This window comes from Atheta coriaria, unplaced genomic scaffold, assembly GCF_025399875.1.
Source record: "Atheta coriaria isolate IRGN ID8LTWV9N9 unplaced genomic scaffold, Caltech_Dcor_3.1 hic_scaffold_15_pilon, whole genome shotgun sequence".
NCBI classification, from domain to species: domain Eukaryota; kingdom Metazoa; phylum Arthropoda; class Insecta; order Coleoptera; family Staphylinidae; genus Dalotia; species Dalotia coriaria.
Window position 1 is genome coordinate 489,282 of NW_027045457.1, and position 12,182 is coordinate 501,463.

A 12,182-nucleotide genomic window follows, 5' to 3' on the forward strand; every position below is an offset into this window, starting at 1 on the left:
GTTGCGCGCCGGAGACGTAATGAACGGACCGGAAATGAGAGCGAACAAACTATTAGTTATCCAATGGAGGAGCGGAATGACAGCGGAACGTAAACGATCCGACCGGTCGGACGCGAAAAGAGTGCCAGAAGAAAAATGCTCGAAATGTAATTATCCAGGGTTCGAGAGTGCTGCGAGGTGCAACCGGAGTTTAAAATTGAGAGGAAAGCTGGATGATTTGCATGAACTATAATTCGTTAGGATGAAAACCTATGCGGATGCAAGCAAATGAAATGAAATTGCGTTAACACAACATTTTTGCTGATAAATTCAAAAATTCGCGTGGAAAATGTAACATTTTGTGTCGTTGGTCCAATTTTTCGATACACAGGGTTTGGAATTTATTTCCTTATTTAGAGCATTAATTACAGAATATCAACATGAAACTTAAACTTAAAAATGGCATGGTGTCAACATAATAAACATCAACACTGCCTTTTTTACTTTTCTATCTATATCTGCAAGAATTTAAGATTTTAGCAATTTTAGAAGTTTTTTTGTCATTAGTAAAATGTAAAAAGTAAACATAAATCGTTGAATATGACAGATTGATGAAAACATGTACGTTACGATAGTCAAATGTAAACATAAAAGAAAATCAAACAACATGTCCTTCGACGACATACAAACAATGTGTAAAGTGTACATAGATAATTTAAGTCTTGAAATGTTGAAAATGTTTAAGCGCAAAATGAATTGTGAAACTGTTATGAAAGTGGCGTGAAGATTAATGAGTGATTTGTCTTTTAGCAAAGCAAAGCAAAACAAACCTAAGAATGACTCGTGTTTTTATCTTATCTTGTAACTCTTACGATAAAAATTAAAATACTGGATCACTCGACCATGTGAAACTACACTACTTCACAGGATTGGAGCATTAAATAGCGAATTGAAATCGAACTTTGTTCTAAATAAGAAACATGAACCGATGTACCGATGTGTTTTGTAAATATTGACTAAGAAATGATCATATAACAATTTTAGACGCATTGTTTTGTTAGAAGTGGTACGAATCGGAAAACGATTAACAACTGTTTTATTTGTGATCTTCTTGAATATTTTATTATTTATCCATAAAATAACTATACATAAACTATTGTCGTTAATGATTTTGTTGAAATGAAAGCGGAAGAGTTTACAATGTGACATATTATAAATATTGTTGAATATTTTCCATATATTATGTTCGATCGATTAAATCGACTTTGTAAAATACGAATAAAAGAACGTATGCCATTTTGGAAGTGTTTAAATTGATTTATCGTGTTTATAACAAAGGTAAGTTTGCCATTTAACACTCGACAATACTAACTAACTCAAACAAGGAATAATTTAATACAAATATGTGCATTCTAGCGATAAACAATGTCATCCCGTATCTCACATGTACACGATTACATTTACTGCCATTTACCTTATGCTGCATAGGTACTCCTTGATGCATATAAACAATTCACACGTGCAAATGAACAAAATTTAATGCAAATTAGTGCATCCTTGCGCCATCTAAGAATGATTTAGGCAACATACAGTAAGATGAGTGGGGTTCTCGTCGATTCGTTTCCGTCTATTCGCCCCACAACTGTGGTTTCTATGTCAACATTCTCTGCGCGGCGAGACAAATTGAAAATATGATGTGAAAAACACCCTATAGCTTTTGAAATGATGCATTAGATTAAATTTTTTACAGACACAGATCCAAAAGATTATGATTACATTATGCATATTCCTTTAAACCCTCTGTGGCCATAAAACCATGGCATATGTTTTTGTTTTTCAGAGATTCTAGGGAGATGTTTTTCGAAAAATACGGAGTTGAAAAGATATACCAAAGATAGAGGAAATATTCACCTACATTATGTCGGTAAAATATTCCAGATTGGTAACTTAGTTCTCAGGATACATTGTTTTTTACAAACAAAAATCGTTCAATAATGAATTTTAAAGTTAAAACACAATTTGTTTAATTATCAGTCTATTTCGCTTATCATCCAAGACAAAATAACAATAATTATGCAATTTCCAGTGTTCCTCATGTTGCTTACTCAATAAACACAAGCATTTTCATTCATATGTTACAAAACGTAAACCCACCTTCAAATTTCATCGTTATCATCATCAGAATGTTACAACAGCACGTCATTTGTATTCCTACACCTACACGATAATGCATTGGTGATTTCTATTACAACCTTTAGCAAATAACAAACAAAATCAATCCATAAAAATAATAATTTGCCGTGAGGGATTCAAGTAATGTACTAACAATACATGTAGAGCACAAAAGTTTAGAGTGATAATGAAATGGAATGCATAAATAATAGTTTAGAAGACACAAGCAGACAAATGAAGGACATGTAAACCATTTATCAGGACAAATTCGCATCTTTCACTTTATGAAATGTTAAAGACTAGAAAGACGTACATTTACATAATAAGTTGAAATCGTTAACAACATTGCTGAACGCAAGCTAATTTCTTTGCTGTGGCGCAGTTTTAAAAAATATCAATTCTATAATATATAATCGGGCAGAAAATTAGCTTGCGTTTTACACATACATCTCTGTACTGTTTATGCAATTACTAAGTGAGTATCATGTGTTCGATTCGATCGTTATATGCTTGCAGATATTCCGTTTCCATTTTTCTATACAATCATCCGCTTCTTCATATCGTAGCAATTATTAAATTCTTAATTAATTGTTTAAGAATTAAAGAGTTATTTTAATATATCCTGTGTGTTCGTGTCAATTGCTTGCTTAAAGTGATCCATATTAATTTAATCAGTATGTACAAAACTAGATCTATTACAGTCAATATTAAGTTGATTAAAATGACTATTTCTGCTGACGTTCAAACCTTCGCATCAAGTTTGACTTGATGATGTAAAACTTATCAGAATTGATGTAAATCATGATTTCAGTGATGGAAGGTCACGATTCGAGGACGTACGTCGACTAAGTTTCTTCATTTGAATTTGTCGTATTTTACTAGTATGTACAAGTTAGCTTAATCGTTTGTTGTTTGCTTTGCGTGAAATTGATCTCTACGTGAGACTTCCATGATGCTAGACTAGATTAATATGTTCTACAAATAAATAGCGAAAAAAGTCGAAGAATTTGAAATTGGACATTAATAAATTATGTTAAATTAATATTAAAACTAGCCCTGGCGTTTTGATTCTCACAATGACTAAAAATACAACATAAAATTCAGCTACCCGCATTTATAAATAGCTATAAAATAAATAGTTAATGGCACAAATAATACTGCAAAATATAAATAAATTAAGTTAAAAAAAATGAAATAAATATATCACAGGAGCTATTTGAATAACTTCGTCGTCTACATGGCACTTTTGGCCCTGCACAAAAAAAAAAAAACAAAAAGATCAAACGCAAAATAATGGTAACTAACATAATTAAATTATGACTAAACTTGAATTTCACTACAGCATTAATGATCTACCATCAGTCACTTCCAATGACACGATCTGTCATATTTTCCTTCCGCTTCTCAAAATAATTTAATTGGAAGTTACTTTGGTTCATTCAGACATTAGATAATCAACTATTCACCTCTCCTCACATCTCCAACATCATTTTCCCATCAATCATGCGACTATCGCTAGGTATCTAGTTAAATAGTTAAATATACAGTAGTATTATCACATGGCAAACCTGACAGTCATATACATAGCCATCTTATGTGTCAACTCTCTCCGTAAATTTATGAGGCAGGTATAAGTCATTATGTTATGATTATTACGCATTTCTGCGCGTTCTGTACACGTTGCACGCACTCTTCGTGGTGCATCACCTATATAACCAGGCAATTGTGGGGGGACAGATGATGGGGACATGTGTTAGCCATCCAAGGGTGGTCCTAGATACACCATCGAGACTTCCGTGTTGCCATACACAGCTGATACAGTTGGATATAATTTTTATCGGGGAGACCTACAAATGAACAAAAATATATTTTTTCTTTCGAAATTTGTAGATTTTATGTACCTCTGAACGCAACACCCAAAAATTCGTAGTTTTTCTCAAATGATAATGTATTATCATCACAATCCAATATGACTCGTATTCGTTCACCGACCTAAAACACAAATGGGGTAATTACAAGTGATGAGGAATATTAAATGAATAACAGTTTGAATAATTAACTCACTTGATACTTAGGTGCATTATTCAACAATGGATAATTCCCTGTGCATTCCCATTATGCAGCAGATGATTATCAACAAGATTCCATCCCCAGCTTTGGTCATCAGATCCTAATAGAGCAACATATCCATGGCATTGCAGTGGTGCATCTTTGGTAGCAATGCCAATAACAGCAACTGTGCCTAGGGGCCCTCCCAAATCACCTCCCATGCATGCCGGCCTTGTTTGAAGCCAATTTTTCCGCGTGATGCGTCTGTGCTCTGTGCCACCGGATTGCGATGTAACGTGAAGCCGTTGGGCTTAATGTAAATGTTGCGCGAGCAGTCGTTGGGGTTCCATGAGTGATGGAAGGCGCGTAACTTCGCCTTGTGGGTCGGTACCGAAGCAAGCAGGTCGGACTTGAGAGCTTCTTCGGCAAGCTTTCGCGCACAGTGCAGCCGCCACACGTCGTTGTTTTCGTCGTTCAGGTAGCGATGCCACCGTTTGCAGACCAGCGCGCAGTTGCGCAGGTCGGCCAGGTGCAGGTATGAAAAGATCACCTCCAGCACGTTGATCTCCCCAGCGGCCCGTCCATGGCGACGGCGGCGTTTCAGGTGGTCGTCGATAACATGGGGCGCAATCCTCCGGCGACATGATAGACAGCAAACCAATGGGGGCACTTGCGGGCTGTTGTGGCCACTGGACCAGACCGACCAGACGGACCCGACGTCGCGACGCGTTTTGACAACAGACAAACCCACCACTGCTAGGGGTGAGCGGGGCGCATGTAACCAAAGAGGGTTGGAAATCTGACAGATGGATGACAGTAAGATGACAGTGACATTTCAAAATAATTTCGTAGTGTACACTTTACTCTTTAAACTAAAGAAAACAAATTGACTTTAAAGTAAATGACATTAAAATGTCACCAAACACAATTTTCATTCATGATTATACCTTTTTGGAATGTGATTGTGAGCGTTTGTTGTTGTTTGAGCAACGCACATGTTTTCACTTAAAATAACAAACTTACGCAGTTGACAGTGTGCTTTATGACAACTGCCATCAGGTGGCGCTGAATGTCAAAAGACAGCTGTAAACAAAAGTCGTTTAATTAGATTTTCGCTACATTCATGCACTATTTTATTGCTCTAAACTAGCCAAATGTATTTGTTCATTAATTATTTCTTGTATATTTAATTTGTACACTGTATAAGTGGTAAAGTTTAGAAAAGTTTACTGGGCGGGAAAATGTTGCGTGCGGCAGGCACATGAACTAATCCTTCGTGCGACGACGATGCCCACGTGAATGCGCCATCCAATCGCACGAAGCACTTTGTACGCGCTAAAGCTAAAGCTGTTCTCGTGCGCCGTGCACGAAAGAGCTGCACTTCGACGGGCCGTGTACGTGTCCGCGCAATACCAATTGGCATAAATTTTGCACCACTGGAAAGCCGCGATCGTCCTCTTGAAAAGCGCCGTTCACGGAGAAAATGCGTGTGCGGCTCGCCTAGTTATTTCGCATCCGAATGAGCGGTCTGCCGCGTGCGCCATATTTGTCGTCGCGCTGCCCAGGCCGATCGGCGCCCGTGCGCGGCGAGCAGCGCTGAGGAGGCCCTGCCGGCCGAGCTTAAACGCGCCACGCCGTCAGCCCCCGAGAACCCCCGGAAGAGGACGCGATGGCGCACCAGGCCAACACGACCAACTTCCTCCTGCAGGACATGACCGGTGAGTTGATCAAGCCTATACACTTTTTCGGTCTTTTGGTGGGAAATTCACCGACGGCGCGCGGGACCTTCGCCAGCGCCGATATCGGTTACAATAATCGCAACGAATTACACCGATGTGCATAACGCGACGCGGTACAAATTTGCATAATTGCACACTTGCACGGGTAGAAAAGCGACGCCTTACGCCGGCTAAAAATAATCCCCGGCCGCGGTTCGGCCATCGGGGTGCTCGCCGAGCGCGATCGGTGGGGCCGGGTTGTAAAATCGCCCTATGGGGTAATTGAGACTACTTCAATGCGTCGGAATTTCAACCCTTTTCGTTGAATCAGTGATCGGCGGGTCTGCCAAGAACCGGTAGTCGATGCAGCCTAAACAATGGCTGTGAAATGGCACGGGAAAGTGTGAGTCTAGGCCGAAAGTGCAAGTCAACAGGAGTCGGCTCGAGAGGCAAACAAAACTCGGAATTCCGCAAGCGGCGAGAAACAAAACCAGCCAAGGTTGCTGCCGAAATTAATTCGCAATTACACCTCCACTCGGCTTGCAACAATCGACTAAACATTCATTCCGCACGTCGTACTAATCAATAGTTTATGATGTGATGCCATCAGAAAAAAACCTACAGACCGGAAACAGATTTTAAACAAATGAACATCGAATAACATTAGCAGTGATTTTAAGAATTCACAATTACATGTTGAATTCTTATCACTGAGAGAACAACTTATCGAGGTTTATAATCGTATTTTATTTCCCTCTATTTTGTTGTGCCACCTACGCAAGTGGAATTATCGTCTGATTGCATCATTACCACCGTTTTCCAAACACATTCTACTAGTTTTTCGTTATCAGAATGTTTCCATGTGTGATGTGTGGTGGCTCATCCTATCATTAAACTTATTCCAAACTTCCTTCAATAATATAATCAAACTAGTATAATCAAATAACACCCACCCCTAGCCCATCTTGAACATATCTGTCTCCAACCTTCAAATAAACAAACAAACAAAAATAAAACTTTTACAAGAGACAAGAGACAAATGTGCATACTCGGCACATTTGGTAAGCGATTACCAAGTTATTATACAAATATGTCTGGATAGTAGCGCGTAGAAAATGATGTGGGACACTCATCAGCATTCGCTTGGGTGTTAAGCGTCCGATAGAGCATGAACCGTATGTGCGGTGCGCGAGCATCATGAGACAATGGCGCCATGTGGTTTTTTTTTTCGGATACCGCACCGGCGACGAGGAAAACTGCGCATTATCACTGATGATAGATGTGTTGGGCTTGTTATGTAGGGACATATTGTTTAATTAATTATGAATATTGCGTGCTGTTTGTCTAATTATAACATTTACCAATGACATCATTCGAAATGAATAGAAATAATACTTTTATTAATTCGTGAATTCGTGCCTGTCTGTTACTTATTTTCTCTTCGTGTTTCTTAATTGTTTCTCTAAGATTCGTGATCCAAACAAGCCTAACTGGATTTTCACATATCGCACATTCTTCTCCATCCCCATCACGTCTCTAAATGAATGTCCTGCTTCTTGCTGGTATTGCTAATAAGTTCTAAAAGGCGCACTCGTCCGGTATGCCAATTGCTAACGACAACAGAACCGCCAGGAGAGAGAAAAAACGCGGTTTTATTTTCTATTCATTGTGCACACACATCGCAAACAAGTCGGCGCGCGCGCGCATTGTGTGTGCACTTGGTGTGTACGTACTCTTCGTATTTATTACACGGAATGAGTAACTAGTTTCGAGACGTTGGCACCTGGAGAGAACCTAGAAGAGACAACCTTGGGGCATGTTGCTTTCTGCGGATTCGTCTCGCTGTGAATGCATAATATGATTTTAATTAAATAAATAATCGCTTCGCTAGGGTTTTGTGTTTGGCGTTAATGAATTTTGTTATTTTGTTGCAGCGGGACGGCAAGTGATAAAAGTATTGGCGTCCGACAATTCGCAGGTGCAGGAATTCATCGGCTCGCTGGCGAATGGCCAGCAGATCAAGCTGGTGAAGACGACTAGCGGCGGACAACAGGTTAGATGCATTCGGATCAAATTATTTTATGCCGCACTATTAATTTTCTCATTGATTAGACATGTTTCCTTATTACTTTCTTATAGTATTCGTTACGTTGATATTTCAAACGGAATTTATTAGTACATAGTTGGTGTAGTGGCGTAGTAAAATCTAATTCCCAATATCCAGCTTGATTAGCTTGGTTAAACGCATTATTAGTGCATTAATTACGTGTTTACGATGATTGATGGAGTTGTTTTCACGTATTTCTTGGCTGAGACTAATGAGCACTCGAAGTTCGAAGCTCAAATAAAGAAAAAAAGCACAAGCCACAAATTATGGCTTCTTGCCTATTATAAATTTAATTTTAGGCTACGAAATAATTAAATTTGCATCGTTTTGTTATATAACGCAGTCTATTATTTTATTATTGATGTTTTGAGAGCGATGTATGCACACAGCTTGTACTCTCTAACTGCTTACAAGTGGGGTGATATCAGTGTGCAACTGAAAAAATACGCAAATGCATGAGCTGTACATACTTGTATGACTGGCGGTCGGCGGAGAAAATGGGCGACAACTCGGCGGCCGAGCACCTGCGACATTTATTCGAATTACATACGACTAAACAACGGATGGGAAGTTGTTCCCCAGTCGTTGCGATTGCGAACAAAACGCGCCGGAGCGCCGGCCGGTGGAAAACGTTACGAACGTTACAAACTCTGCGCGATTATCATAATTACATGTTGACATCTGTAATTACAATGGCGGCGCTTGCTTCTGTTGTTTCTCTCGTGTACAAGGATAACTAACAGCAGCTTTTAATAATTTATGTTTTCGAAAATGTCCCCAAAATGTTAATTTTAGAATATTTTAAGGTTAATGACATTTTGACATTTCTTATATCATTAAAAGTAAATTTAGAAAATTGATAGGCGGAAGTAGTTGACTTGCTGGTTTTAATTGGTCGCAGAAATTGTTATCAACTTGGTGCTAACAAAGTTATGCTTCAACAGTTGAAATTGTCGCATGTTTAGTATTGCGGGGTTAAATTAAACGATTGTTCGGCATTTATCATCGATTATATCCCATTGTTCAGATGAAAAAATAGATGACTTCAAGCTAGGCTGAAAACAAAGCGAAATAATTTCGTTGCGCACCTTCGATACGAATCTCGGGTCCGCGCGCCGCGCCGACCGTGCGCGTAAAAGCTTAATTCAACTCTTTTTCCTTCGGCCTGTGACCGCCTTCGTCTCGGCGGTATCGGCGTGCGCGCCTGCCGCGTTTCCCGCGCGCTTCTTCTGCGCCTGGTCGCTTCGTTTTCGAGGCGACGCACGGGTTTGTTTTTGTAGAACCGGTTGGGCGCGCCGAACCCAACACACTCGGCGACGCGACTCTCTTTTCTTTACTTTTCATTTCCTACTTTAATGCCGGTGAATTTTTGGCCATTTCGGTCATTTCTCATCATGGAAATGTGAGTGGGATTTGTGGACGATAAATGTTTTCATATTTCTCACTTAATTGATTTTATTTCACAGTGAATGATTAAATAGTTGTCGTGAAATAACGATTAATATTTTATGCTAACTGTGATAAGAACCGTTAAGCACTAATATTGACATAACGTTCATAACAGTGGTGTGCTTTAATTTGAATCTCATGATAAAATGTGTAGTCTTGAAAATTCATTTAAGTTTGAGAATCTGAGGAGCAAACTTTCGTGTTTGTCTCGGAAACTTGCTTAATTGAAATGGAAGCTTGTCAACGTTGCCGTGTTATCTTTCAACATTCCCATAAAACTAAAAATAGACACAAAACTTTTATTGCTTTTCATTATTAATTTATTAATTGTTATATTTTGTTTTAGACTTTAACAAGCGTGCCACAAGTGGTGAAAACTCAAAAACTTCTAACCACACGTAAGTTACGAACCAAATTGCAATTTAACTATATTTATCGCCGATTTTGTTTACTTGCAGAAAATTTACCTGTAGGTGCAATGACTCAGGGAGTACAAAAATTATCCGATGGTCAATCGACGACAGTGCGTCGCTTGCAGCCGATCAGCAGGGTTAGTTTTCGCCGACCATCGATATTTCTATTCCTTTACTGATTGTCTTCATTTTTAAGGTTGTGCAAAGTGCGCCGAAAATTGCCGTACCTTTGTCACCACAAATCAAACATCGGATGTCGCCGACCAAATCGTTTCACACATCGCCGCCGATTTTGGATCACACGGGTAGTCGGAAACGCATAGAATCGCTGGATCCTTCCGATTGTGTGCCCGAAATGTAAGTTATTACAATTTGGTTTATATCGATTTGAACATTTTGTAAATTCTTATCTTTGCTAATAAAAATGTCGAATTATTTTGTAGCAAACGAAGGAAAATGGAAAAAGCCGAAAAGGGCTTGCGGCACTTTTCGAGCAGAGTCTGTGAAAAGGTGCGCAAGAAAAAGGCTACCACTTATAACGAGGTCGCCGACGAACTTGTCAAAGAGTACACCACGCAAAACCCAGAAAAGTAAGTTTTATTACATAAAAATAAGAAAAATACTTACAACAACCGAAAACATTGTTTTATAATTAATTTTCCGAAATGTTTTTAGTACGATCAAAAAAATATCAGACGCCGGGTGTACGATGCGCTCAATGTGCTAATGGCGATGGGAATCATCTCCAAGCAGAAGAAGGAAATCAAATGGATTGGATTACCGTCTAATTCTGTTCAGGAGTGCATTCAGTTAGAGCAAGAAAAGCGCAAGAAAATGCAAAGCATCGGTATGAAAAAGAAGTATCTCCTGGAGCTGATCACCAACCTGATATCGTTCAAGAACCTCGTGACACGTAACCGTGAACACGAAGAGCTCTATGGCCGCCCGCCGGCGAGCTCCTGCATCGAGTTGCCTTTCCTCGTTGTCAAAACGGAAAAAGAGACTGTTATTGACTGTAGTATTTCGCAGGACAAGTAAGTTTTCATGAACATGTGTTTAAAACAAAGTGTGGTTAAATTTATTTTGATTGTAATTTCTAGGAGGGAATATATGTTTAATTTTAATGACAAATTTGAAATTCTCGACGATTCTGAAGTGCTCAAACAACTGGGAATGTTAATGGGTTTGTTAAACATAATGTAGATTTGATTAGTAAAGTTTTTATTCGATTTATCTTATGTTTTAGGTTTGGATGATGGCACATGTGATGCGAAGGCATTGGAAAAACTCATGAACTTAGTACCTAGTGAACTTCGGGAATATGTTAAACGTAAGTTTAAAATTGTTTGCCTATCGATTATTCAATTGAATTGACTTTGTTTTGTAGAAATTGCAAATTCAGATTTGCATAAATTAGGTCCAAATGTGCTCGGCGACCCTCACATCGATTCATCCTTGCTGGACGAGGTCAACTCGCACCAGTCATCCTCGCCGGCGCCTGAGGACTTCTCTGACGACGACATAGACTCGGACGTGTCCGATATGTAAGAAGGCTGAACGTGCGGTGCCGGCCGTCGATTGCGTCCACGCGACATCCCTAAACCACTCCCGCCCCACAAGCAAAAGAAACACTACACACATCCCCATTCTCACAGTCACACACTATATTTACCAAAACACGCGTTAAACATATTTTTAATAAGTAAACGAGCCGCCTGGTCGCGACAAAGCGGAGCCAGCGGACATAAATTAGGTTTAAACTAAAACTTGTGTAACGGAACGAAAATAGGACTGAGAAGACAAAGTAATGAATGTTACAGTGAGTGGCATGCGATGCAGTGTGCGGGAAATGCCGGTGAAGGAGTGGATGAGGAGCGGCGCGATGCATGCCAGTGGGGAGAAGAAAATGAATATTTTTATATATGAAATGCATTAGATTCGTCTTCACAGTAGCACGCTTTTTCTACGAGAAACGAGCAAATGTTTCGTTCGACTTACAAGACAATAGTTAGGGGAACGGATGAAGAACGGAGAGGTACGGAAATGAATTTTGCAAAAACAAAAACGCGCACCGAAAAAGTACATTATTGTTTGAAAAACACTTCAAATGTATATTATGTTTTACTACTGGCTGTTCCATAAGTAAACGCCTCATATTCACACAATATCGTTCCTGACATTTTTTGATTATGATGGTTATGGAGTAGCCAGAAATTACCATTTAATTAATTTACGTACGTTGTTTGTCATTTATTTACGCTTTGAATTTTCTTATGTTGAAGAAAATTATAAAAA

At 39.2% G+C, this 12,182-nt stretch overlaps 2 protein-coding genes across 2 annotated transcripts; one reads left to right on the top strand and one right to left on the bottom strand.

Moving 5' to 3' along the window:
* Positions 1-1,997: 1,997 nt before the first annotated feature.
* LOC135802116 (F-box/SPRY domain-containing protein 1-like) lies at positions 1,998-5,256 on the bottom strand. Its single transcript, XM_065315641.1, is given in 7 exon segments — positions 1,998-3,984; positions 3,987-3,998; positions 4,053-4,143; positions 4,216-4,256; positions 4,259-4,396; positions 4,399-4,999; positions 5,224-5,256. Coding segments are annotated over 7 exon segments (996 nt in total). The 3' UTR covers positions 1,998-3,904.
* A 262-nt stretch (positions 5,257-5,518) lies between these two features.
* On the top strand, positions 5,519-11,802 carry LOC135802107 (transcription factor Dp-1-like). The gene is given in 10 exon segments (XM_065315631.1): positions 5,519-5,918; positions 7,853-7,971; positions 9,821-9,872; positions 9,933-10,024; positions 10,084-10,244; positions 10,331-10,481; positions 10,563-10,921; positions 10,988-11,070; positions 11,134-11,217; positions 11,275-11,802. Coding segments are annotated over 10 exon segments (1,311 nt in total). The 5' UTR covers positions 5,519-5,869; the 3' UTR covers positions 11,436-11,802.
* The last annotated feature ends 380 nt before the right edge of the window (positions 11,803-12,182 follow it).